At 44.8% G+C, this 26975-nt stretch overlaps 1 protein-coding gene across 2 annotated transcripts in view; it reads left to right on the top strand.

Moving 5' to 3' along the window:
* CAMK1D (calcium/calmodulin dependent protein kinase ID) overlaps positions 1–26975 on the top strand; it is a 431901-nt gene that overhangs the window by 142754 nt on the left and 262172 nt on the right. For both annotated transcript variants that reach the window (XM_038530114.1, XM_038530115.1), the window contains exon 2: positions 11618–11749. In XM_038530114.1, coding sequence (XP_038386042.1) covers positions 11618–11749 — 132 coding nt within the window. The remainder of the gene's footprint in view (positions 1–11617; positions 11750–26975) is intronic.

Raw genomic sequence — 26975 nt, 5'->3', positions numbered from 1 at the left:
TGTATTTTTAGATCGTAATTTACTTAACCAGTCCTCTATTATAGATATTTTGAATATTTCCAGTGATTTGCTATTTTAAACTTTGGATTTTTTTTTTTTTTAAGTAACTTGTGCACCCAGCATGGAGCTGGATCTCATGACCCTGAGATCAAGAGTCTCACATTCCACCCAACTGAGCCAGGCAGGTGCCACTTAAGCTTTTGATTTTTTTTTTACCAGATTATTGATAGATTTCCTGTTTGTTTTTTTAATGTAGATATAGCCAATGTCCCTTTAATGTAGTAATTGCTATTATTATTATTATTATTATTTTTTTTATGTAGGCTCCATGCCCAGGGTGGAGTCCAATGTGGGGCTTGAATTCATGACCCTGAGATCAAGACCTGAGCTGAAATCAGAAGTCAGACACTTAACCAACAGAGCCACCCAGGTGCCCCTAATGTAGTAATTATTATACTAATAAGGACTCTTTTTTTAATGTGAGACCTTGAAAAACTAATTAGAAAGGATATTGATGTGTGAGTTTGGCTGGCATGGAACTTGAAAGATTTTTCCTACAAGTTACCTTTTGATCCATCTGCCCTTAACCAAAATTAAAATAGATTTTAAAAAGTACTTAAAATCAGAGCTTTCCAGCAGGTCCCAAGGAGTAGGAAGCCTTGTGAGGGTGGGCCAGCTGGGATTATCTTAAAACAGCCATGCCAGCTTTGCTGTGAAGGTGTTGCCCATCATTTATGATGATGTCCACCAGCCTCTATAAAGGAATATGCATTTGGCATTAGGAGGACCTTGAATCTTTGTAGCTGTCACAGGAGCAGGAGGACATGAGAGCCTTCTAGTTCTGGTCCCTTACCATAATGGAGAGTGAAAAAGAGGGCCACACTGAAGAGCAACTTCTGTGGGGAGAATCTTTGTCAAACAGGAGATCTGTGTAGCCCACAACAAGATGTACCACCTGAGAAGTCTACACAGTCAACAAAGAAAAATGGAATATATACTGGATGTTCCAGTTTCATCTGAGTCATTGCCTTGTCGAGGAGCAAGATTTCCTGTCCCCGCAGAAGTCCTTCTAGCTGGACAAAGAATCAGATTGACATGTGATAGATTAACAAGAGAGAATATTTTTTTCCACTGAGAAAATAAAATGTATTAGGCATACATACAGGGAATCCACATAGACATGGGAATTCCAAAGAGGCAAAATGAGGTGTGTATGTCATTCTGAACAAAGGAGAAGGGGGTAGGAGTCTGGGACTTCAGAGGAAAAGAATGAACTTCACAGGGTGATGAGAGGAACAGATATTTGGTAAGTCAATGGTTGCCCTGCCATATAGATGGGTCACTCAGATAAAATTTATCTCTTTTAGTAACTCTTATTTTGGGAAAGACCCCCAATTTAGATTTGTCCATGTGATTAAGGGAGGGACAGAAGTTTCTCTTGAGACTGCAGGGTGTCAAATGCCTTCAGCTCAAAATAATCCACATGTCAAAGTGGCCCATTTGGGGGGGTGTAGGGCAGCTGTCCTGAACCCCTTCAACCTGTGTCATCCAAGTGAAATATACCCTTGCAACAAATACCCATGTGGCCCACACAGACACTTTATGTGCCTTTCAGTGTTACGAGCCTTTTAGCTGTGGCTATAGGAGACTTTGTAGTCTCAGAAGAACCGCATCTTTTGTCTTGTCACTGCCTCCGTGAACCAGGCTTCCATTAATGCTCCCTGTTGGTGAGCTAAGGAAAAATGACTGACGTAGTCGGGCTCCATATCAACCTTTCACAAGTGACTGGAAAAAGGGCAGAGATAAAATGTGAGGCCCTATCAGAGAAGTGAGGGGGAAAAAGTTGTGGTATTAAATGAAACTGGTGCCTTCAAATATGGTGGTGTGCATTCATTTGGAATTTATTTGTCTTCTGCATTTGGATCAGTGAAGCAATTAACAGCAAAGATGTAGTGCCACAGAAAAACCTTAAGAACCCAGAGATGTCACATGCAATGACTATGCCGGCATTTTGATGCCTTCCCCTGTGACAGGCATTGTCACCACCCAAACTGCTCCAGTGGTTTTAGACACAGGGACATATTCAGAATAAGAATTGATCTGGGCAAAAATCAGGCTAATGGTATGAATATTTAAGAACATTCCGTCATGGTTCTTGAAGCTATTAGGGAAACTTGCTAGTCATTGTGGGATTTACCAAGTCAAAGAGGAAAATGGGATTTCGGAGTGAAAAAAAAAATAGCTATTTTCAGTAGGAGCCTCCCTATTTGTATGCATAACTTACTAAAGTCAAGGATATGTCTCTAATTTGAACTGGTTGGTGAGGCGCGGGTCCAAATTAATAAGGGCCTGACTTATAGATTATTTTTTTAAGAAATGGAATTTTGATACATTTAGCTCAAGCATTAACATAAACTCACATATGGCTTTCTATGTAATTGCCAAGCAGAGGTTTTAGAGGACACACTCTAATGAATAGATGTTCTGTCTAAATGGGATACCAATTTTTGTGGGTGCGTATTTATTCTTGAAGCATGTGACGGCAAAACTTTTCCTTTTGCTTTGTTTTCTTTGTCCGCCTGGGCATGGCTTTCTTTAGTTCAGTGGGCTGAATTAGCACGACACAATGTCATCAGGGGTGTGTGGATTAGTGGGGATTTTAGACCGAAGATCTGACCAGCAAGAGTTAATGCCACTTCTGAAAATTGTCTAATTTCTCTAATGTCTGCCTGGAGAGTTGCTTAGACCATCTGACTCCGCTACTGTTTTTTATCTGTTTGGATCCTTTGGGGTCAGTAAGATTATTGTTAGAGTTAGCAGACAGGTGTTCTTATTTTAAGAATTGATTCTGGTCTGGAACAATAGGTCTAAAAGCCACCTCTCTGTTTTTTTCGATGCTCTAAAGTGAAAGATCACCAACTTCATTTTTCCTGTGCAGTTTTTTCCCCCACTTCTCCTCCCTTCAGCCGTTAATATTGTCCTGGTCTGACACTGAGGAAAATCGTATGCTTAGTGGAAAATACTATGCTTAGTGGAAAAGAACATTTTAATTTATAGCCTGAGGGCTGAGGGTAATGTCTGACAGCCCAGTCACATGGCACAGTGATGGTCATAGGCCAGAGATGATGGTGTTAATACAGTTAATAACACAATCAATCTGATTTGTATGTAGAATGATTAAAAAGAATGAGAAGGCAATGATCCAATAATAGCTGACTCTAAGCTAATAGGGCAGATCATTTCAGCACCATCTGATTATTTCTTGGTCTAATTTGGGATGGATATAATTTTACCGAGTGATTGGTTTAGTGAACTGTCATGAATCAAAGAGGCAACTCTGGAATTCTGATTCTTGTTGAAAATCAGAGGCATCTTTTTCTAAGGTGTCACCAGTTCAATTGGATGGACATTGGTGGAACATCTAAAATGTGCAAGTCACTATAGGTTGTTGGAGGCTACATGTGTGTTTTGTGATTAAATTGCTATTGTATGAGAAAAGAATTTGTTTTTAAACTATATGCGCTTAAAGTAGCCAGCATATGCACTATTCTTTTTTTATTATTAAAATCTTTTATTTATTTATTCATGAGAGACACAGAGAGAGAGAGAGGCAGAGACACAGGCAGAGGGAGAAGCAGATCCCATGCAGGGATCCCAATGTGGGACTCGATCTCAGGACTCCAGGACCACGCCAAACTGCTGAGCCACCCAGGGATCCCTACTATCCTTTTTAAATACTATCTCATGTATGTTCTTAACAACCTCAGGTTAAAGATCATTAGAAATTGGGAAAGCAGAATTCATAGATCCTTGTTTTTGCTTTTTATGGCAATAATTGGTAGTGAGTAGGTGGGTTAGCCAGCATAGCTCTGGGCGTGGCTTAGCTCTGAGTTCTGGTCCCCTTTATCATGGAGGGCCCCCCAGTGCTGCCTGAAATCGCAGATAATACCAAATGCTGCACAACAATGTTTTTGCCTATATATGCATGCCTATGATTAAGTGTAATTTATAAATTAGGCACAGTAAGAGATGAGTCAACAGTAACCATAAAATAGAACAATTGAAACAATATACTGTAATGAAAGTTACAAGAGTATAGTCTTTCCCAAAATACCTTGCTGTACTCATCCTTGTGATGATGTGAGATGATAAAATGCATATGTGATGAGATGGAGTAGGTGAATGATGTAGGCATTGTGACAGAGCGTGAGGCTTAGAAGAGAACCATCTGCTTCCAGGGCTTGGTTGGCTGTGGGTCAATGAAACTGGGAGTGAACCCAGGGTTAGAGGGTCTACTGTCTACAGAAGCAGTTATGGAGGTGAGGTGACTTTTTTTGAATGTCTCTGTGACTTTTTTTTTTTTTTTTAACAAAGGGCAGGTAAAGTCTATCTGTAGTTCACAAAACCATAACTGTTGCATTTTTAGGAAACTCAGGAATGTAAGGAATTCCCAGATCCCAGCCTTATTTTCTGTGTCCTTCCATTGGTCCATTGGAAGGGAATCTTTTTCCCTCAGGGAGGAATGGGTACCTCCAGTAAAGTACTCAGGGTAGTACTTTATAGCATGCAGAGTCTAAGGCATGGATGGTCCACCATTAGGACAGTAGGATTCCCTTCTCACAGCTGACTAGATAAAGCAAAAAGAAACAACCTTTTCCAGAGCCATGATTTACGAAGTTAAAAGCAGAAGTAGCTGTTTAGAATTCTTTAGTCAGCGTAGAAAATGTGACCTTTCCCCAAATCTTGGAAATTCAGCTAGCAAAACATCGTTTATTTCCTCCCGGGTACCTGGCTTACAATCAGCGTAAGCTGCCTCTAGGTGATGAGATTTGATTTTCTTTGAAATGTGAAAGAGAAAGAGGAAGGATTCAACTCTTGTAATTTGTACAGTTTTATCTTCAGGAGCTGGAAATATGTAGCATTTCAAGAATAACTTTTTGTTTGACCTTTCAGTAATTTGTCACAGAGATTTAATTTAGATGGAAAATTGGTGTTTTGGTTTTGTAAATTTTAAATGGAAAGTTAGTGTTCTTTAAAAATCAAATAAATATGTTTTTACAAGTCAAAGAAATGCAATCTTTGAAACACCAAGATTTTTATTTCTCCTAGGCTTTTCCAAAGTCCTTCCAACCATCTAAAAATCTGCCCCTCTCCTCTTTCCTACCAAATTTGACTGACTTAACCAGGATGAAGGTTTATGGGAGAGAGATCATCATATTACAATGTCACAAATTTAATATTTTCCCCAGGCAGGTCAAACAGTGATCTTGGGGTTCTTCAGCTGGAGAATATCTCTCAAGTGTTCAGGCATACAAATGCATGGTCTAAAATCTATCCAGAAAGCCTCAAAGAATTTTTTTTAAATTTTTATTTATTTATGATAGTCACAGAGAGAGAGAGAGACAGAGAGGCAGAGACACAGGCAGAGGGAGAAGCAGGCTCCATGCACCGGGAGCCCAACGTGGGATTCGATCCCAGGTCTCCAGGATTGCGCCCCAGGGCCAAAGGCAGGCGCCAAACCGCTGCGCCACCCAGGGATACCCCTCAAAGAATTTTTATGCTTCAAGGGAAACCTTTGGGGTTCTTTCTGCACACACTTGCATAGAAATGTGGAGAAAAATGTTGTGAAGGAGGACCAGATTATTTTCCTCAACACGCAATGGAAGGTCATTAGTGGATGTCATTTATTTTGTGGGTCTACCATACAGGGAAGCTGTAGAAAGCCAGAGGAGACACAGAGCCTCAAGTGATGAGGATCATCAGCACTGCCTTGGGCACCAGTTGGTGCCAGTATTGTTAGACCTGGAGACACAGAGAGTGGCTTAGGACGCCTGCTGTCACAGGAGACAAGCACATCAAGGCCCACGGTGGAACGTGTAAGTGGGTAATGCAGGGATCGCCAGCTGTAGGAGTCCCAGAAAGAGGTCCTCATTCTGTTTGGGTGGGAAGGCAATTGAGAAAGCCTTCAAAGAGAGGAGAAGTAGACCAACTGGGTCCTTTAAAATACAAATGGAATTTTGCCAAGCAGAAAGAAAAAGGAATGGCGTTCAAAGGAAGTGGGGAGGTGGGCAGGACTCAAGCAAGGCCAGGGGTATGAAAGGGCATGGGCGTGTTTGGGAAGCAGCCAGGTGACTGATGTGGTGGGTGGAGGCCCTGTGTGTATGGCGGGGGTGTGTTTGCGCTGGGGAAGGTTGGCTCCAGAGCGGATGAGCCTGCAAAGCTGGGGTCAGCTTGAGGAGCACTTTGAGCGCCGCAGATGCCTTGCAAAGGAGTTTCAACTTGATGTTGTAGACACGAAACCTCAGGGTTTTTTTTGGGGGGGGGGTGTTGGGGGGCAGCAACATAACCAGATCTTGGCTTTAGAAAAGTATCACCGGTAGCAGGTAGGAGCAAGCAGGTGGGAGGTGGGCTGGGGGGGGCCAAGGGGCCAAGGGGATCCTGAAAGAAGTGCAGGGTGAGATAACCAGACCCGGAGTCAGCGCAGTAGGGCTGGACAGAGGGCATCTGAGAGCTTTGGTGGGAGCCCGAGCATACTTGGTGATGGAGATGAGCCAGGGAGGAGCGAAGTAGATGGGTTCCGGGCTGCGCTATCGAATTGGTAGAAATGAGAGAACAGAGAAGGAACTTTGGGGATAAAGATACTGTTTCTTACTTTGTTTCTGGTGCTCTTCAGAGGCGGTCGGGACATTCAGCCAGGAGGCCCTCGAAAGCAGCTGGAGAGATGAGGTTGCACGTGAGCCAGGTTAAAATTCAGGTGAAGGTGAGGGGGCCACGAGGGGACAGGGGGCTGAAACTGGAAAGAAGAGATTTTCTAGGGGGCAGGTGTGTGGGGTGGGATGGAGGGAGAGCCAAGGATGCAGCCTGGAGTGGGGGCATTGCCGCTTTAGGGGAGGAAGAGGAACAGGTGGAGGTGGAGACACAATGGGACACAAGGGAGATGGTGAAAACTGTGTCGTAGATCCAAGAAGAAGTGAGTTTTAGGAAGGGGCCCACACGAGAACCCAGGGGGATGAGCAGCAAGAAGCCATTGGATCTGAGCTGTTGGGAAGCCGCCCCTCCCCTGGGGCCCAGATCACCTGGTTCCAGGCAAGTGGTAGTGGGGGGTGGGGGGTGGGGGGAGACTGCAGACAGCAGGGGGCCCTGGAGGCCCTGGGCCCCGAAGAAGCCGACTGTCATTTCAAGACACAGGTGCACTCAATCCGGCTGCAAGTCTCTACTGTTCTGTTTTGAAGGTGCAGCTGATGGAAGAACCTCCTATGATCTCTCCTTATTTTTATTTTATTTTATTTTATTTATTTTATTTTATTTATTATTTATTTTATTATTTATATTTTATTTTATTTTATTTTATTTATTTTATTTATCTTTCCTTATTTTAAAAGCTCTGTTACTCTCTGTCCCCTGCTTGTGTTCCTAGGAATTTGTTTCATTGGGTTGTCTGAAACCTTTAAGGACTTTCGGATCACTTTTCCTGCCGGCTTCCTTCCTGCCACCAGCCCCCTCCCCGCCCGCCTCCTCTCCCTCCAACACCTCCCCCCCCACAGCCCAGACACACACATCACTTTGTTGTGCAATTACCTTGAAAGTGCCCAAACTCTTCATTCATGTGTTTCTGCTTCTGATGGTTTTAATTAGCTTTCCTGCAACGGGGGAAGTGTCTTCAAGTGATTTCTATTTATTGCAGGAACAATAACAATTTATGCTAATCTTACATCCCCTAAAAGACCAGAGAGCTTTGTCTTTGGGAAGCTTGAAGAAGGTAAATACACACTGCTTGCTTAAATGAGGAGGCCGCGAGGTGGATTCGCACACTCTGGGAGGGTTGGCAGGTCACGCAAAGAGGGGCAGGGTGACCCTCCATGGCTGTCACCCTCCGTGCTTGAGAGGCAGGCTTCCTGCCAGCAGCGCGCATCAGCCCAGCATAGTGTATGGAAAAGGACATCGGACGGGTTGGGAAACCTAAATTTTCTTTTCTGAACTTCCTGCCTGTGCGACTGGGACCTCAGTTTTTTCATCTGCAGAGTGGAGGTGGCAGTCACGCCCTGTACACTTCTTTTTTCTTTTTTTTTTTTAAAGATTTTATTTATTTATTCATGAGAGACACAGGAGAGAGGCAGAGACACAGGCAGAGGGAGAAGCAGGCTCCATGCAGGGGAGCCCGATGTGGGACTCGATCCCGGGACCCCAGGATCACATCCTGAGCCAAAGGCAGATGCTCAACTGCTGAGCCACCCAGACATCCCGCCCTGTACACTTCTTGAGGTTGCTGTGAGCATGGGACTCGTTGACATGTGCCAGGCGCTCTGGGAGTGTCAAGGGGAACACAGCCCCTGCTGTTTTTTATTTCTTTCTCCTTTAGGAAGGTAGTGAGAGAAAAGGGTTGTTGAATTTTTTCTGCACATCCATCCCCAGGTGATTGCCATGGATAGAACCAGGATGACTTTTAATTCTTTCTTACAGTAAAACATACATAAAGTAAAATGTGTCACTCTAACCATTTTTTAAGAGTGAAGCGTAGTGGCGTTAAGTCAATTTGCACTGTTATATACCATCACCACCATCCATCTCAGATGTTTTTTATCTTCCCAAAGGGAAACCCTGTCTCCCTTAAACATGGACTCTCCATTCTCTGCTCCCCCAAATCCGGCAGCCGCTGTCTCTCTTTCTGCGTATGAATTTGACTACTCAGGGTCCTTTGTATAAGTGGGATCATACAGGTATTTGTCCTTTTGATTCTGGCCTAAACAGTATCATGTCTTCAGGGTTCATCCATGTTGCAGCAGGTACTAGAATTCATCCTTTTTTATGGCTGAATAAGAGTCCATTGTGTGGGTAGACCGCATCTTGTTTATCCATCCATCCACTAATGCATATCTGGGCCGTTTCCACCCCTTGGCTGCTGTTGTGAATAATGCGGCCACGAGCATGGGTGCACAGATATCTGTTCCCGTCTCTGCTGTCGATTCTTTTGGTAGCTTGCTCAGGAATGGGATTGCAGACTGAGTTTCAGCCTGAGAGGATGGGACTGTGTAGCCTTGGCTGGGTGACTTTGCTGGGGAACTGTGGATGGAAACTCCTGGAGGCATGGCGGGCGTGCTTGGCCATTGGGGGCCTGCCTTGTGTCCTTTCATAGGTAACTTGGGGTCAAGCCCCAGCCTCTTCTGAAGCCCCTTATGTATTTATGTCCCACCACCCTGTCCTCACCCAGGGTTGCAGATAGTCCATCCCTCATGAAGTCAGGGACAAAGGCAGAGAGCCCTTGATCCAGCAGCACTACTCACCTTGACCTCTGCTCCCTGCAGCAGCCCACCAGCCCTGGCTCCCATGGAGAACCAAGTCCCCTCCTTCTTCTGTTGTGGGTCCAGGGGTCAATTCACACAGAAGCTTCACTTCCCACTCTGTTTTCCAGGCAGGGAATGATCCACAGGATAAAGGGGCGTTTTCTCCCATAAGCTCTTGATAGCTACCACTAAGCAGAGTACCTCTTCTGCATTGACCATAGTCTGTTACTCTCCATGCAGATTCTGGAGAGGAAGGAGCATGGTGGGTGTGGAGGGGGCAGGGGGCAGCTGAGAGGTCTAGCAGGTCCCAGCCCAAACTCTGGCAGCTTGGTTACTGCTGCTAAAGAGCTTCCTTCTGGAAAATGGGGATAGTAAACCCAACAGACTTAGAAGAGAAATCACTGTGGTGTCATTAGCGTCAGGGACTCAGGTGGCAAATAGGGACGCTGGAAACAAATGCATGGAATCCCTGGCATAAAATCACCCATGGGGCTAGAATCCTGGTCTTTCCTCCCTGATTTTTCTCATCTCTTATTCTTATACTCTTCTTCTACCTCCTGGAGGGGAGCGAAAGGGAGCATATGCACAGGTATCCCTGATTTTGTCCATCTCAGACCCTTTCCCATGAAGTGATTCCATGTCAGTCCATCCCGGAGATAGAGGTGAGGAGAGACAGCTGGGTTTGGGGGGATTCCTTCAAGTTGTCAAGAATTGGTTTCCTTGGGCGAAATCTGTTGGTGATGATCAAGTGTCCCTGGGAATGTCTGAGTCTATTTATCCCTCTGTGATAAATCTATTGTGGGTTTTCTTTTTGTATTTATAGTTCATAATCGTCATTCTGGTTGGTTCTAGAATATTACTGTCTATGTGAGGCATGTGATACTGTGAGGGAAAATCCTGCTCGACCGTGATTTGTGGACTTGGGCAGAAGATCTTTGTTCCAGTAGTTTCCATTTGGTTCTTTGGTGGAATGTCTGTTTTCTGCCCCTCGGGTTTTATATAATTAGATACAGACATGGAGGTAGCTGAACTTCTTCTCTCGAGTTTATGTTCCAGAAGGAACGCTGTCTGAAGATTCATGGTTAATTGCACTAAGTAGAGTGAACTCCTCTCACTGGAAGAGATTTTGAAGAATACATGTATATTTATATGTTCTTTGGTCTGTGATAGATGTGTACCCTTGTCAGATGGATAAGGAGAGGGAGACAAAAGTACATTTTCCTTGCTTAAGCATCTTTTTGATGTTGAAGAAAAGAGCCCGGAGGCCCTGGGATTGGAATGACCTTGGTCCTTCTAGTGGTTTCTTTTGATGCAGGAGGGTTTGTCTCTAATTATAACTGGGTAGAAGTCACGTGTGGTGTCTCTCTGAGGAAAGAATTGCTGCTCCTTGAAGTCTAGAGACAGGGAATGACTCAGTGGACCGTGGCTTTTCCTTGGCCTGCATACACAGAGCTCAAGTTACTGGGGCCCCGAGTGGGCAATGGAGAAGCCTACTTCTGTCTCAGTCCTTAGGGGAGTTCTGCACCCCCAGCCCGAGTGTGGCACCCAGGCACTGCCTGCTGGCAGAGAGAGGAGGTGACAGGACTGGGGGACATGGTGGTTCCTGAGGGGCTGGCTCTGGGGCTCACTGACCACAGTGGTCTTCTCTGGAAAAATGAACTCTCTGACTCCAAATGTCCTGGTCATACTTTCAGTTTGTGGCTCTGCCTTTGCAGAGTTCAGTTTACATTTTCAGGCAGAAAAGTCTCCCCAAATCAAGGCATCATGATTTTGTTTGTTTGAAAAGACAACTTATTGAAAACTTGCGTGTCCCTACCAATTAATTAACCCCGTGTCAATACCACGTGTCGCACCAACTCACACTTCAATCACATTCTTACGTATCTGTGAGAATTAATTAATGTTTGCTGCATGCTCCGAAATTTCCTTGGAGTGGAGGGGCCTGTGAGGAATCTAGAAATTTTAGCATCACTTTCTCATTTACTTGGGGTGGGGTACTGGCAACGGAGATGGACAGGTACTTTCTTTTTAGGAACCATTCTGTTTGCTCCAAAATAACTGCCACTGCATTGGTCTGTAGGGTGGCAGGTGGCACTGGGAGCTGGCCAAACCCAGGGCGATATCCATGTGTCCCCTTGCATGAGGGCATCCTTGTGTGTGTGTACTTGTTTGCATAAAGAAGTCCAATGGGGAGTGATGTTGGCTAAAAACGTAATAGTAATGCTGGCGATTATTGTTATTTTTCCTTAAACCTTGGTAATGGGATTGGAGGAGCCACTGGGGAACCCCTAATTCCTGAATCTAAGCCGCCTCTTTTTCTCCCTCTTTGTTCACAGCGGGGCGTTTTCTGAAGTGGTCTTAGCCGAAGAGAAGGCAAGTGGAAGACTCTTTGCGGTCAAGTGCATTCCGAAGAAGGCGCTGAAGGGCAAGGAGAGCAGCATAGAGAACGAGATAGCGGTTCTGAGAAAGTAAGTGTCCCCGGGGGATGGCCCTCCCCGCCCCCCCCCACCTGTCCCACCACCTTCTGATGTTTGGGTCTCCATCCAGGGGAAGGAGAGATTGCCAGGAGCTGGGCGCCTGGAGGTCAAAGAGGCCAATCCGAATGCTGGAGGGGGTGGGTGCTGTTACCTAACTGATGTTCTTCGGATGCATTCAGAGCATTTTGCATATATATATATTTGTATATTTAAAATCTCACAACCTTGGTGGCAGTTGTTGGAGTTACTATTTCCAAAGAACACAGCGGTCAGGGAGACTTGGCTTTGAACTCATTGTAGCTCGGTGACCTTGGGCTGGTCACTCAACTCAGGGCCTTCTCCATGAGCTGGAGTTTATAATCTCTCCCTCACAGGGGTCCTCGGGAGTAAGGGAGGTGGTGCTTAACAAGTGTCTCTAGAGCATTTTCAACAGGATAGCTGGTGCCGTCCGGCCCTGCTGTTAGTACTATTTCTGTTTCCTTGTTGTTGTCTTTATTTTACAAGAAGCGGATGAAGCTCAAAATAAAGTCACTTGTCCAATGCCTCGTGGCTTGCGTGTGGCAGAGCCTGGAGTGCCAACGCCACCGGAGTCACACTCTTTAATGGGTCTTCTACTTCCTGCCCCACACATGGCACCTGGCACCCAGCAAGTTCCACCGAGTTCCACTGTTCATGTGCTTCCCTTCTTCGTTGGGTCTTAATTTTGTTCCCCAGACCAAAATCTGGCCTCTAGCATAATGGCACACACACAACCATTCTGATGTGGCTGGATCCACCCAAAAGATGATGTCTTATTGGTGTGCTGTCTAGCCTGTTCCCCACATCATCACAATCAAGCCATTTCTCCACGTCTCACAGATTTGGAGGAAGAAACTCTTAAGCGGTATCCTGCTTTTGCATGTTGGGAGAGTGTATCTGAGCCTTATGCTATGAGATTCTTAAGAGCTTCTATTAATAAAGGATATTAGAAATATCCTTGAAATTTTGGGGGTTTGGAGTCAGCACACAGCAGGAATCTGTGTATAGATAAGCAAAGCAGTGTGGAAACAGACCTTCTAGGGGCTCAAAACAAAATGTTACATGCTCACATTCTTTCTGAATAATCAGCGTCTCCCTCTTGTCTCTCTGGGACCAGCGGTGGCTGCTGAAGGATGCTGTGTTGCCATTGGTACAAACCCAAGGCCACCAAAGTGGTCAGGATGGTCTGTCCTGTTCTGTATTATATGTGATCGGTGTTCCGGAACAAATAGGTCTCGACAGCTTTTTAGCGGAAGGGTTTTCACTTATTTGTTTGGTTGTTTGGTTGGTTTCTAGGTTCTCTGGATTGTGTACTAGGGATCCCAAAGAGTTTCAGATTGTCCTGGGGAGGATTGTATGAAATGATCCTATGGAAAAGAAATTGGGCAAACAAATTACTCTTAAGTACATTAGCATCAAGCAGGAAAACACTAGGTTAATGAAACATTTATTTAAATTGCTCATTTTCCAATATGAAGTCAGCCCTTGGGGAAGAGGGTGTTTGCAGGGTATGGCAGCCACGTTGCAGGTACTTGACATTTCAGTTGGAATTCTGGGTGCGCCTAGAACCTTCCAGAGCTTTTACCTTGTTTGGGCACAGGGGCTGCCCACTGCTGAATTGGGAATGGCACCTTTATATTTAGATGACTCCCTCGTAGGCTTAGAAGAAGCCACAAAGCCAGGGAAGTCTGTTTTTATTCTCAGAGTTATTCTGTATCTGCATGGGCAGGGGTCACAGATAGAGATTTCCTAAGCCAGTCTCGCTTTAGGCCGTGCTCATTCTGCTTTAATTAGTGTCTCAACCCTGTGCCTGAGTCAATAATCACTTCCAGGGAGAGGGCTTTGAACTGGAGGGAGGGCCGGAATTTGGAATAACTCATTTGGTCATTTCTCACCATCTGCTGTTGAAGGGCCTTGATGTGTGACCCTTATTTCAGGAATAAAGAACAAAGAAATAATTTCTCAAGGGATAAGAAGGTGATAAATCTCCTGTGCTGATTTATTTATTTATTTTTGGTTCCCTGCAAATGACTTCCAAGGGGGAATAAGAGACGGGCCCACGTCATAAGCAGCTGAAAGCAAAGTGTGTGAGTGGTAAAGAAAGCAGTTTTGGAACTGTTGGAATGCCACCATCGCAACAATCCAGCGATAAACATTCAGTGTAATAACCAATATTTATGAAACTCCTGTGCGTCAGGTGGCACTGCTAGGCACCGAGGTTGGAAAGATAAGATGCAGTTCTTGCCTTCCAGGAGCTTATTGTTGTGTTAAAAATAAGGGTGATAATGATGTAGATGCCATGACAGGAGACTGACCAGGGGCTCAAGGTGTGGGCTGCCCAGCTCTTCTTTTGGGGAGCGGTGTGAGCAAAGGTTTCATGGAGGAGGTGGGTCCAGACAAGGAGTGTATTTTGCTTGGGAGGGCGGCAGAAAGACAGAGGGATATTCCAACCAGAAGGGAGCCCCCCCCCCCACAGAGGTAAGAGGATGGAAGGCAGGTTGGTGTGCTGGGAACTGCACGTGGCTCATGTGACTGGGGCAGAGGGTTCGAGGTGACACACGGAGGCCTGAGTTTGGAGAGGTTGGATTGGAGATTGGATCACATACCCTGCTTTGGACTTTGAACATCATTCCGTAGACAGTGGGTGTAGCCACTGAAGGATTTTAATGGAAGAACGACGTGATCAGGATTGTTTTGTTAAGATTATTATGGTGGGGGGATCCCTGGGTGGCACAGCGGTTTAGCGCCTGCCCTTGGCCCAGGGCCTGATTCTGGAGACCCAGGATCGAGTTCTGCGTTGGGTTTCCTGCACGGAGCTTCTCCCTCTGCCTGTGTCTCTGCCTCTCTCTGTGTCTCTCATGAATAAATAAATAAAATCTTTTTTTTATCTTAAATATTTCTTTTTTTATTTATTTATTTTTATTTATTTATGATAGTCACATAGAGAGAGAGAGGCAGAGACACAGGCAGAGGGAAGAAGCAAGGCTCCATGCACCTGGAGCCCGACGTGGGACTCGATCCCGGGTCTCCAGGATCGCGCCCTGGGCCAAAGGCAGGTGCCAAACCGCTGCACCACCAAGGGATCCCAATAAATAAAATCTTAAAAAAAAAAAAAAAAAGAGTATTATGGTGGAGCATAGGATGGACTGGAGGGGGCAAGACTCCGTGTAGGGGAGCAGTTGGGGGACAGTCAGAGGAGTCTGGAAAGCAACACATTGAAACAGGAGCTATGAGCCTGGAATGTCCAGGACTTAGGGATATGGGAGGGGTGGGGAGAAGGTGGAGAGGAGATAGGGTTCTAGGGTAACTATCAGGTTTCTGACTGGCTGACTGGGGTGGATAGCACTTCCCTTAACTGAGATCAGAAATGCAAGCCCTGGAGGGCAGGTGGTGAGTTCTGATTTAGGCACACTGAGTTTGAGAGTCTTGGGATGGCCAGGTAGGGATGGCCAGTTGACCAGCTAGGTCTGGAACATAGTCATGATCTGGGCTTGCTGTATGTTCAAGCTTTCTGAAACAACATAGAACAAAACACCTCTTGGCACTTTCCATAGCTAAATCATTGTAGACGGGGTCCCAAAGAGATCTGCTTTGTTCCAGATTGTGCCATATACTAGTCATTTGTGTATTTCAGTGTCATTTTTCATCCAAGCAGGCCCATCAGAGGATGGCTTGTCGTCCCATGTGCAGAGCTTATTGTGGGGTGAGAGATTTATGTCTTTCATTGAACTGAAGGAATGTAGCTAATTTATCCTTAAGACTGTCTTCATACTTGCTCTGAAAATAGATCTAAAGTGAATTTTCTACTTGATAAGTAGATATTAAGCCAGGCTCAGAGGGAATAACAAGTGACAAGCATCAGAGTGGACAGTTGTCATGTCGTAGAGAGCTGCTGGTCTTACTTTGGCGTTCAGGGGGCAGGTCCTCTATGGTTCCATGTGAGTCTCTGCAGCAGAATGGAGTGTTTCGTGCCTTATGGAATATCATGTCATCAGTGTTACATCCCCTGATCGCATTATAGAGCTTCTAGTTTTTGTGCTGTTATTTACTTAGAGGGCAGGCACTACCCAAATCAAATTTCAAGGCAACACATAAGGCATTTTTAGAGAAGCAGAAAGGCAAGCATTTAACCAGGCTGCATTTAAATGAGAGATGAAGAAAGAAGGAGAAGGAAAACAAATGTATCTAGAGGATCCCTTTTCCTAAGAGGGGGGAGACTGAGGCTCAGCTGGGATGCAGAGGCACCATCTGAATGAAGCAAGGTCCCAGGGTTCAAGATGTTGTTCCAATGCATGCTTTGTAGGCTACAGTGATTATCTTGCAGTGGATGTGGGCGGGGGGGGGGGGGGGGTGGAGGCGGTGGGCAGAGGGCAGGGATCTCAGTAGGAAAGGCCTTTAAAGTGGATGTCCTCCATCTGGGTACACTGGAGAGTCTCGGCTGACCGTCTGTCATTTTCTCTCTGAATCAGTGGTGCTCCACCCACATTAAAATCACTAGGGATGCTTTTTGGAACATCAGATGCACAGACTCCATCCTAGTCCCACTGTGTTGGAGATTATGATGGGCACTTCCCCTGCTCCCCACCTAGGGATGCGGACACGCAGCCGACTCAGTGTTGAGAAGAGCAGCTTAGGGCCCTTGCCTTCAAGTCTCACCGCCCAGCAATGAAAGTGCTCTTCTGTGGCCAGCAGCATGGAAAGATGTGCACACACAAACATGCCAGATGATGCTTCCTTTAGGTGAGCGGTTTCACTTAGAGGAGGGAACTCAAATATGGTCCATATTTGAGTTGGATTTCATTGTAAACAAGGGGAATTGACAGGAGCCCATCATCCCATTAGTGGGGAGCAGGCCTCAGCTGCTGGCTGAGTTTGAGATGCGTAGGAACGACCAAGTAGGGGTAGTAGTGGTCATTGGTGGTTGGAAGAGCCTGGGGTCCAGGTTGGTCAAGTTAGCATGACTTGGTGACAGGTATGCTGTCAGAAGGGGGATCAGGGCTGTGAAGGGTGGCAAATATCAAAGCCCAGGATTCCCTGTGGCCAGGGTCAGGATGGGCTGCAGGAAGCATGGGGAGGCTGGGCCTTCCAGAGAGAAAGGGCACTTAACCAGGTACCAGCAGGACTCTAAGGGCCTGGGTGCTCCTTGCAGTAGCTTGGTTCTCTGTTTTTTTTAGGCCAGACCCATTTCTCTCAGTGCAGACTAACTAGAGGGAAGGCATCTTGAGCACCCAAAGGCAAGGACAGCTGGTTTTGTATTAAGCAATAGCCTTCAGAGAAAGGTTTCCCCATAGATTAACTCATTTAGATCTGGCTCGCTTCTGTTCCTGCAGCTTTGTTCTCATGGCAGGCTGGCCCCGTTCACTTGTTTAAATCACTGCCAAATGCCAGTTTATTGTGTGTGTTAGAGAAACATACGCTTCAATAGAAATTCATCGATTTGGGGTGAACAAAATCACTTTTCCAGCTACTGAAAATGGCTAAGCTAGTAAAGCTGATACTTGCGTTTCTCAGGCACCAGGATAGCTTTTTAAGGATCTAACTGATCTGTTTAGAAGATTATATTCTAACACAGAGACCTTTTCTTTGGAAGTGTAATTTTGGAATTAAGGACACAGGCAGCAAGTGTGGGAAGTAATGGCAAAGGCCATGCGATGAGCCTGTAGAGAAGGAGGTATATCTTTTATGATCCTAGAACCCTTGAGGACCCTGGAAAACCCTTAGTGAAATTTCCTTGAGGTAGGAAAAAAACATATTCAATGAAAACCAAAGTTGAGGGAGGTGGTTTGTGGTTTGGTCGCTGTTGTTGTTGTGTAATTGAAGACACAATTGTGCCAAGCTTGGAGCAGGCTGTGTGGGTGTGTCTGCTGAATGACCCCATGCCTGCTGGGATGTGGATACAACCCAGTGGGGGATCCGGTCAAACCAGGCTCTGTGAAAGAGCAGACTCTCTTCCCTATGGCCTTGCCAGAGACCTGACCTCAGTCTTGCCTGATTCTGTGTGCTTCCCCTTCTTTTGCTCTAGGCCCAGGCTTCTCTATTTCTGAGAGTCCTGTGGGTCTGCCTCCTGAGCGAGGCGCCCGTCCCTGCCAGGGAGATAGCACACTCAGCTTTGGTCAGACCACCCTTTGGTAGTCATTGTTTCATTTCATCTTAGCATCATGTGTGTACGTAAGTAATAAAAATGGTCTGATGTCAACACAACTGTACAGCCAGAGAAGCTACATTTTGTACTTCCTAGTGGCCTTCCTCTGGTACTTTGTCCATAATAGATAATCCAGGAACATTTTTTATTTGATTTGAGATCCAGAATCACTGTATTCTTACTGTTATAGTGGTTTTATTATCAGTATATTTTATTGTATTATCAATTTCTTGGTTATTGCTTACAGAACTCAAAGGATGGACGCAGATAGGATTGGTGGGATCCCTTACTAGAAAACAGGGATGTTCAAACCAGCCTGAGCAGGCGTGTTGGTCTATCTGTTCAGTGACCATGAACCTCTGGAGCCTCTCCCTGCCTATGGTTTCTGCTTCCCAAATACTACCTTTAGTGTGGGTTATATGGACTGACCGGTCTTCTTTCCTCAGTGCTTGCTCCCTTTGCACCATGAAATGAGAGCTTAAATGCATGTCTGATGTTAATTCCACAAAGTCACCTGCATGATGGAATCCAAACTCCTTTGTGAACAAGCCCCTTGCTTTGTGATCTTGCTGCCTAGTGTATACCTCCCTGCCCCAACACCCCATATCATAGTTTAGGCCCCCCCCAAAAGGAACAGATGATTCCTGAACAGACGATTCAGCCTCTACCTCTCCCTGCCTCTCTCCCTTGAAGATCACCCCTTGATTGTTCTCTCTCTCTGAGACCCTATGGCATCAATATTGACCCTCTGTCCCTCCTGCCTCTGCCAGTGAGGTCTGCTTCCTGAACCAAAGACATGACTGTAAGGATGGAGGCCAGGGCTGGGTGGGAGATTCAAGAGATAGAAGGAGGTTAGAAGCCCTGAGCTTGGGTACTGAAGGGAAGAGGGACCAGGGTAAGCAAAGAATCTGTGCTGATTTACAGCCCTCTCTGGCTCTGTGACCCAGAGCGTGACAGGTGCATCAGCCCACACAGGGATTCTAGAAGAGGAGGCAGGTTTGAGGGGAAGGTGATTTTCCTATGGCAACAGAGCAGACTTAAATCCAGTCTGGCTGTTCTTACCACCTTTTATACTATATATATGACTCCACAGATATTTAGAGTAGTTGAAGAAACAATGTGTTTTATCACACTTTAGAGGCAGTGTCAGTTACTGGCAGGCTCGTTTCCACGCACTGCTTCCCTGCCACCTAATCTGGTGCTGGGGGGAGCCAACCTTGCGTGGGCTGCTTGGTGGTTTAAATTCCTCTAATAATATATCTTGGCAAATGTTTTCCCCCCTTCTTTTGTGAATTGACTTAGCTAATGATTTATACAAATTTCACTTATATGGTTCCAACAGAAACATATATAGATTTTGCAACCTAATATTCCTAAAAAGTCAGAATAGCTTAATAGTGGAGGATCACACAGCAGGAACAATTAAGTACAGGGAGTCCTGAGATAGAGGAGGATGGCAAAGACAGAAAAAGAAATAAATATACACCAATGGTTTGCTGTTACTTTTCTGTTAAACTTTATGCTTTGTAAATTCTGTTCTCTGCATGGTTTTGGCATATTTATATGGACAGAGAAATGATTTTAGTGAAGTTTTATTTATGATTGATCATCTAGTTAAACTATGCATGACTTGGTGAGTAAATTTTACTTTACGTACCTGAAGTGCAAGGCTATCACTTGAGTGGCTTAAACCGTCACCATTTTAAAGTTGCTGGACTGACTTCTTGAAGTCAAGCTTGAAACTGAGGTCTTAGGTGACTGGTCTGAAGTCTTTAGGAAGTATGTAACTAAAGAAATCATGTCTAAAACAGTAGTTGCATGGGATTTGATAAATGGGATTCAGTATCCCATTTTTGGCCATGTGCATTTTCTTTTAGAAATACTTTAAAAATAGTGTTGACTATAGGATTCAGACATGTGGTAGGTATCAATGGGGAATCCAGAACATATGCAAGGGTAATTGTGAACAAGTACTATGGTATGATAGATGGGCTGTCTTCGTTGTTCCTGAAGGCTGCAGAACTAATGTGCTAAATGCGTGCATGTGTGTCTCTCTGTGCATATATATACATATATAATATATATATTCATACATGTGCATATACGCATATACTCACACTTTAAATACATTTCAGTGTTTTTATTTCTACTGAAGAGCAGAAAATTATTTTTGCTGAATTTAGCAAATATTTAATAAATAATAGTAAATTTAGTAAAATACCGAGACTGTTACACATCTGCTGTCTAGGTACCTAAGTAAGGTAATAAGACATAGGAAAAGCATTTTGAAACTTTGAAATGTTCGGGTGTTAGGGATGATATAATGTGAGGCATTACTACTCTCATCGTAATATGATAAAAGTTGGGAATATCTCTGTGGGAGAGGTGAGAGTGGAAACTATTGCATCCATTTCACGGAAGGAGAACCTGAGGTGCCCGGTATATAATTTGAGCAGGTGATGGAGCTGGGGAGGCGCCAGAGAGCTTCTCACTTGTGGGGCTGCCTTCCATGTTTTAAGGTAGCCAGTGTTAGGAAACTACCATTGGTGCTTTGGATGAAACAACTAGAAACAACTGGTAGGAATCTTAGTGCTTGTACTAAGACATAAATATCGATAGATTTCAATTGATGATAATGTAGTCAATAGATTAATTGAAATAGATGTGAATTAATTAAATTAAGACACTGAGAACTCTAAAACCAGAATTCAGATTTTGTCTCATCCTAGTCCGCTGAAGTCTAGAGCAGTTTAGGGACACCTGGGTGGCTCAGGGGTTGAGCATCTGCCTTTGGCTTGGGGCATGATCCTGGGATCTGGGATTGAGTCTTACATCAGGCTCCTTGCAGGAAGCCTGCTTCTCCCTCTGCCTGTGTCTCTGCCTCTCTCTCTCTAGGTCTCTCATGAATAAATAAATAAAATATTTAAGGAAAAAAAAGTCTGGGGCAGCCCAGGTGGCTCAGTGGTTTAGCCCAGGACATGATCCTGGAGACCCAGGATTGAGTCCCATGTCGGGCTCCCTGCATGGAGCCTGCTTCTCCCTCTGCCTTCTCTCTCTCTGACTCTCATGAATAAATAAATGAAATCTTTAAGAAAAAAAAAGTCTGGAGAAATTTATACCTATCTTTTGAGATTTTTTTTTCTTTAGATTTATTTGAGAGAGAGAGAGAGTGAGAGAGAGTGTGAGTTGGAGAGAGAGAGAGAGATGAGCAGGGGGAGGGGCAGAGTGAGAGGGAGAAGCAGACTCCCCACTGAGCGCAGGGAGCCCAACATGGGGCTCCATCCCAGGACCCTGGGATCATGACCAGAACCAAAGGCAGATGCTTAACCAACTGAACCACCCAGGTGCCCCTCCTTTGAGATTTTAAATACAGATATTCTCAGGGTGCCTGGGTGGCTCAGTTGGTTAAGCGACTGACTCTTGATTTCAGCTCAGGTCATGATCTCAGGTCGTGAGATGGAGCGCTGTGTCTGGCTCTGTGCTCAGTGGGGAGTCTGCTTGAGACTCTCTCCCTCTGCTCCTCCTCCCACTTTCCCTGTCTCTCTCTAAAGTAAATAAAAATTTTAAATATGGATATTCTCCGTTTGTCAAACTTAGAAACTAGCTGGGACTTCCACGAGAACTATTTTAATGTAATCCTATGAGGTAGCACATCTTACAGATGAGGAATGGGTTCCTTATGAGAAATTTCCAGAGGCTATGTAAGTAGTAACAGGTAGAGCAGGAAATCAGACCCAAATCTGTCTTTCTTTCCCATTATGATTTGATCCATCTGGTGTCTCCATGTTGTCTCTTTAAGATAGGGCCATGTATTGTTTGTTGCTTTTTTAAGAGACAGACAGTGTAAGTGGGGATAGGGATAGAGGGAGAAGGAAAGAGAGAATCTCAAGCAGACTCCCCACCAAGCACAGAGCCTATTGTGGGATTTGATGCAGGGCTTGATCCCACAACCCTAAGATCATGACCTGAGCCAAAGTCAAGAGTCAAATGGCCAACTGACTGAGCCACCCGGGTGCCCCCAAACAAGGCCATATATTCTTGATGTAGGCAACACTGCATGTGGGGGGTGCTCATCAATGGTGAAAGAATAAATCTCTAATTGTCTATTTTGTACTGTCATCAGAGGGGCAGTACAAAATATTGGTGAAAGCCTGAGAACAAGCCTATCTAAGTTTTCACCCAACTACAACTTAGAAGCTCTGTGACCTCAGGCAGATTATTTCAGCTCTGTGCCTCCATTGTTGGGAAAAGGAGAATAACATTAGAGTTTTCCTCACATAGTTGTTGTAGAGATTGAAGAATCAATGCACATAAGGCGCTTAGAACAGTGACTGGCACATGGTATGGGCTCTCCAAATGCTTTCTGTTTATATTCTTATCACAGGTACAGGGGCCATCTTGCTAGACAGTGGGAATAGTGGCGATAGGATGGTGGGAGTAGATGCCTTTCCAGAAGTTACATCACACAGGTCTGTAAGGTGCCCTGATGGAGCCCAAGGAAGCCCTGCTGGCAGAGGAAACAGCGCCAACAGCAGGAGGTGCCTGGATACCTGGTGTAGCTGCAGTGTTGCTGAGACTCTGTCAGCTTTGCTGTTTTTTCTTGCAGAAAACAGGCATGAAAACTGCTCTTCTCTTTGTCTGTGTTCTGGTCTACTTCTGCTATTGTTAGTCAGAGGGCATTAGAACCAGAAAAGGAGCCTAGAGATCTGGGTCCAGTTCTGTTGATGTCCAAGTAAGGAGACAGGCCCAGTGAGGTTAAGTGACTGGGCCAAGGTCACCAAACTAACTTGAGCAGGTGTGTGTTCAGAATGGTGGTTTCTGGCCTCCCAATTCAGAACTCTCTCCACATAACCCCGCTGGCTCCCTTGGAGAGCGTCTCTTAGGAGAATGAAAGAAGTAGCTCTTCCTTTTATTAATTAATTAATTATCTATCTATCTATCTATCTATCTATCTATCTATCTATCTATCTATCTATCTATCTATCTCTCTATCTATCTTTCCTCATCTTTAAAAGCCCCTTGGTGGGGACACCTGGGTGGCTCAGCGGTTTAGCGCCGCCTTCAGTCCAGGGGATGACCCTGGAGACCCGGGATCGAGTCCCACCTCGGGTTTCCTGCTTGGGGCCTGCTTCTCCCTCTGCCTGTGCCTCTGCCTCTCTCTCTCTCTCTGTGTCTCTCATGGATAAATAAGTAAAATCTTAAAAAAAAAAAAAAAAAAAAAAAAGCCCCTCGGTGTATTTGGCACAGACTGAGGCCTCTGTCCCACCAGCCTGGCCTGATGCTAGTATGGGATATTGAATCTGGTTTCAGAAAGTCTCCTGGTGATTTCAATTAGATATGCCGTTCTTTCCGCTTCCCCCTCTGTGGTGATGCAGCAGTGCTGTGGGCTGCTGTGATTGCTGTTGTGTCCTGCCCCATACTACCTCTGCTTCTCTGGAATTCACCATAAATGGGCTCAGGGCCCATGTGAAAGATGAAACATGGGACTGCTTTGCCCTTACTTCAGGTATATTTGATGACGTTGGGCTTCTGTGCCAGTTTCTTGTCCACAGAATGAAGATAGTACCTCTCAGAAGTGCAGTACGAGGAAGCCCGCTGCAGGATGGGGGAGAATTCAGAAAATGTGGACAGTGCTACTGTGGGGTGCAGTTGTAATCCAGAAAACCTTCTCCACTGTCCCCATCCGGCCACAGGCCAGGGAGGCGTGCTGAACACCTGAGCCCAGCTCCTATTCCTTCTTTGCTCTGTTTGATCCTTTCCAGGATGTTCTAGAAACAGAGAGAGCTGCCTTCTCACACAGTGTCCTGGACACCAGAGTGGGTGTGAGGGACACTGGGTCAGCTGAGGGCAGCCCAGTGTAGGTGGAGCAGGGCAGGGGAAGCTACTGAGCAGATCTGAGTCAAAAGGTACTGTTTGGGGGGTAAGTGTACCTGTTCCAGAAGCTGCAAAATTGTTCATTAGTGGTAAATTTTTATACAACAGTATGTAACCCTTTCTAGGTCTAAAGGCAAACCTACAGGAAGAAGTTTTCACTTAAGCATGAGATGTTCTTTCTTGTGAGTCTCCTAGCTGGAGAGCAAAGGGATAATGCAATTATTTCTTTGAAATGAAGGTTTCCCTGGGTTAAGTTGGTGGATCTGGACTGTATTTGCCCAATTCCAAACCCCATTCCCTAGCTGGGAATGCCTGGTGTTGTTCTTGCATTCATGCTTTGTTTAATCCCGATAGGGTGCCTCCAGGACAAAGGCACTGATCCACCCCTGGAGACTCCTACACCTGCTGCTACTCAGGTTTTCTTGAATGATATCAATACAGTGGTTGAAATTTTGATGAATTTGTTCTTGGGACCAGAGTTCATTCCTTCCTTCCTTGTTTGCCTTTCTCTGTCTTCCTCTCTCTCTCTCTCTCTCTCTCTCTCTCTCTTTCTTCCTTTCTTTCTCGAGTGCTTCATTTTTAAATACCTCATAGAGGATTGTAGGGATAGGAGAGTAAGCTAATACGCCTTGATCTGACCTACCAGAAGTATTCAGGAGTAAGTTGCTGATTGTCATTTATTCCATAGTAAAGCTGAAAAAAAAAAAAAAAAACCGAAGTTGCTTATTGATATAATTTCCTGGGGGAATATAGCAAATGGTTTTTACTTTCCAAAACATAGTCATTTAATGAAGTGACAACAGTATTTTATTATGCAAGCTTCGGTGCTTTAGCTCATTTAGGCGCTTTGGAGGCAATTGTTAGTAAGTTATTATGAAGTCCATTATTATTAACATTCAGTCAATATAACTTTTCCAAAAAGATAACATTCCTACTTAAAAAACCAATTTAGAATGAATGTTTTTTCCTTTATAAATACAATAATGTCAAGCAGCACAGCACAAGCTTCTGAATGGAAATTCTGTTCTGAAGAAACTACTTAAGCAAGAAATATGCCTGATATTTCCACACTGTTGTTGCTGAGTCAGATGACCAGATGGCAGTGAGACTTTGCAGAGAACGTATTTCAGACTCCCGGATTCTCTGTACTGAAGAGTTTTCTTAGTGTGGACAGTTTTTCATCTCCTTTTACAATACTGACCTGCATTCACCTGTGTGCTTAAACCATAATTTTTTGGATGCCCTCACCCATACTATCAATATATCATATAGAATGTTTTTCATTGTGTCTCTTTCTGGATGGTGTTAGATGCTACATTTAGTATATAAAATCTTGTTATTTTGAATTTAGTTTATCAGGATACAGATCCGGTTGAAATTTGTCTTTTCTATTATAAAGGAAACCTACCTAGAGAAATAAATAGTTGTGTGTTCTTGAAACCAGTGTGCTAAACGTTGGTAATTACCTTTTCACCTAAAGTGATACGGCAGTGACCCTGGGTGGCCGTAGGTTCAAGAGCCTACAAGTACTTGAAATAACTCTGTTCCCTTTAGCAATTTTTTATAGCTCAGACTTTTAAATTATTTAGATGTGTCTTCTAATTACTCTGAGTTAGGAGAGCTCTCAGATCTACTTAAGAAGGCCGGATCACCCTTCCAAGATTGCAAATACTTTCCTAGCTTCCAAATTCTTGTCTCCCTTCATTTACCTCTTTAAGATAGAGAGAAAAGGTGTGGTTTGCTCTGGGGTCTCTCCTCCAGCTGGGCTGTTTTCACATCCCCTCTTCTGCTGGAATGCACTTCCTCCTCAGCACTGGGCTGGTCTGGTGCTTTGCTCCTCAAGAGTGTGGTCCAGGACCACCATCTGCAGCCCAGAGCTTGTTAGAGACGCAGACTCTTGGGCCCCCGCCCTGGGCAGCATCTCTGAATCAGAATGTGCTTAGAATGTGTGGTGTAACCAGAAGCCCAAGTGATTTGTTTGCACATTTGTCTTTGAGATGCTCTGACAGAGGAAACTTCCCTGCAGAAAGCAAAATGACTTAGCTGCCCCTTCTGTGAGATCCAGTCATGTCTGGATTCTTCTCCCTTGTACCCACTCACTACAATATAGAGTAATTAACCATGTCCGTGTCTTTCTTTCCCCCTGCATTGAAAGCTCCTTGAAGACAGGGGTGATCTCTGAGATCCAAACATACTTCTAGTACCTTCCAGAGTCCCTGCGACATAGTAGGTGCTTTGTACATTTTGTTGAATAAAATGATACCAGTTTTACATGAGAGAGGGTTGAGGAAGATGATAACGTATTCCCTTCTCTCTAAAAAAAAAAAAAATTCAAAGTGCTTTATTTCTTTGAGTGAATAGAATCTTCAAGCGCTTTGAAAAACGTAACCATGCGTATCTCAACAAAATGTTTGAGAGTGACAAATTTGTATTCTTTTCAAAGATGGAAACTGACACTAAAAACAACAACAACAACAACAACAAAAAACCCTGTTTCAATATAATATGTGAATCCCCATCAGAATTGGCATAGAATTTCTACTTTTGTTGTCAGTTCTTTTCAGATGGGACACATAATACTCTCTTTTAAAATGCAGGCTGAGGGAAATGTGTGAATGGCACACCAATGACATACCCCTACTGTTTAAAACAGTTCTGGTTGAGATTTGCCTCTCATGTTTGCAACTTTGTCCAGCATTTTAAATATGAAAGAAAAAAACTATATTCATGGCTCTAAAGTTCCAATGAGAAAATCACCTTCTGGAAAGAAATTGGCATTAATTTGAGCTGAATTCCTAGATTTCATTTCTTGAGCCTTACTGATCCCTGGACACACTTTTTCACAAACAAATGAAATGCAGTCCACATCTCAAGGAACTGATGTGTTGAGACAGGCAGCCTTCCTGGAACAGCTGACAGGTGTGCATCGGGTGGCCCGAGCACACTGCAGAAGGGGCACAGGTGCTTGGCAGAGAGGTGCTGAAGAGGCACCTGGTTAGTATTGTAGTCACCTTGAAGGAGGGTAGGCTTTTCTGGGGTGGAGGCAGGGGGAAGGGAGATCTCAGTGGATGGAACAGCTGGGACGCTTACATAGGCAGAGACATATGCAATGTGTGGGCTGAGTGTGGAAGAGGCGCTGAAATGATGGAGAAGGTGCATGGGAGCAAGTGTGGGGAAGCCAGG

Source organism: Canis lupus, chromosome 2, assembly GCF_011100685.1.
Source record: "Canis lupus familiaris isolate Mischka breed German Shepherd chromosome 2, alternate assembly UU_Cfam_GSD_1.0, whole genome shotgun sequence".
NCBI lineage: Eukaryota > Metazoa > Chordata > Mammalia > Carnivora > Canidae > Canis > Canis lupus.
Note: the sequence above shows the minus strand (reverse complement) of the source record. Positions and strands in the feature narration are given on the sequence as shown.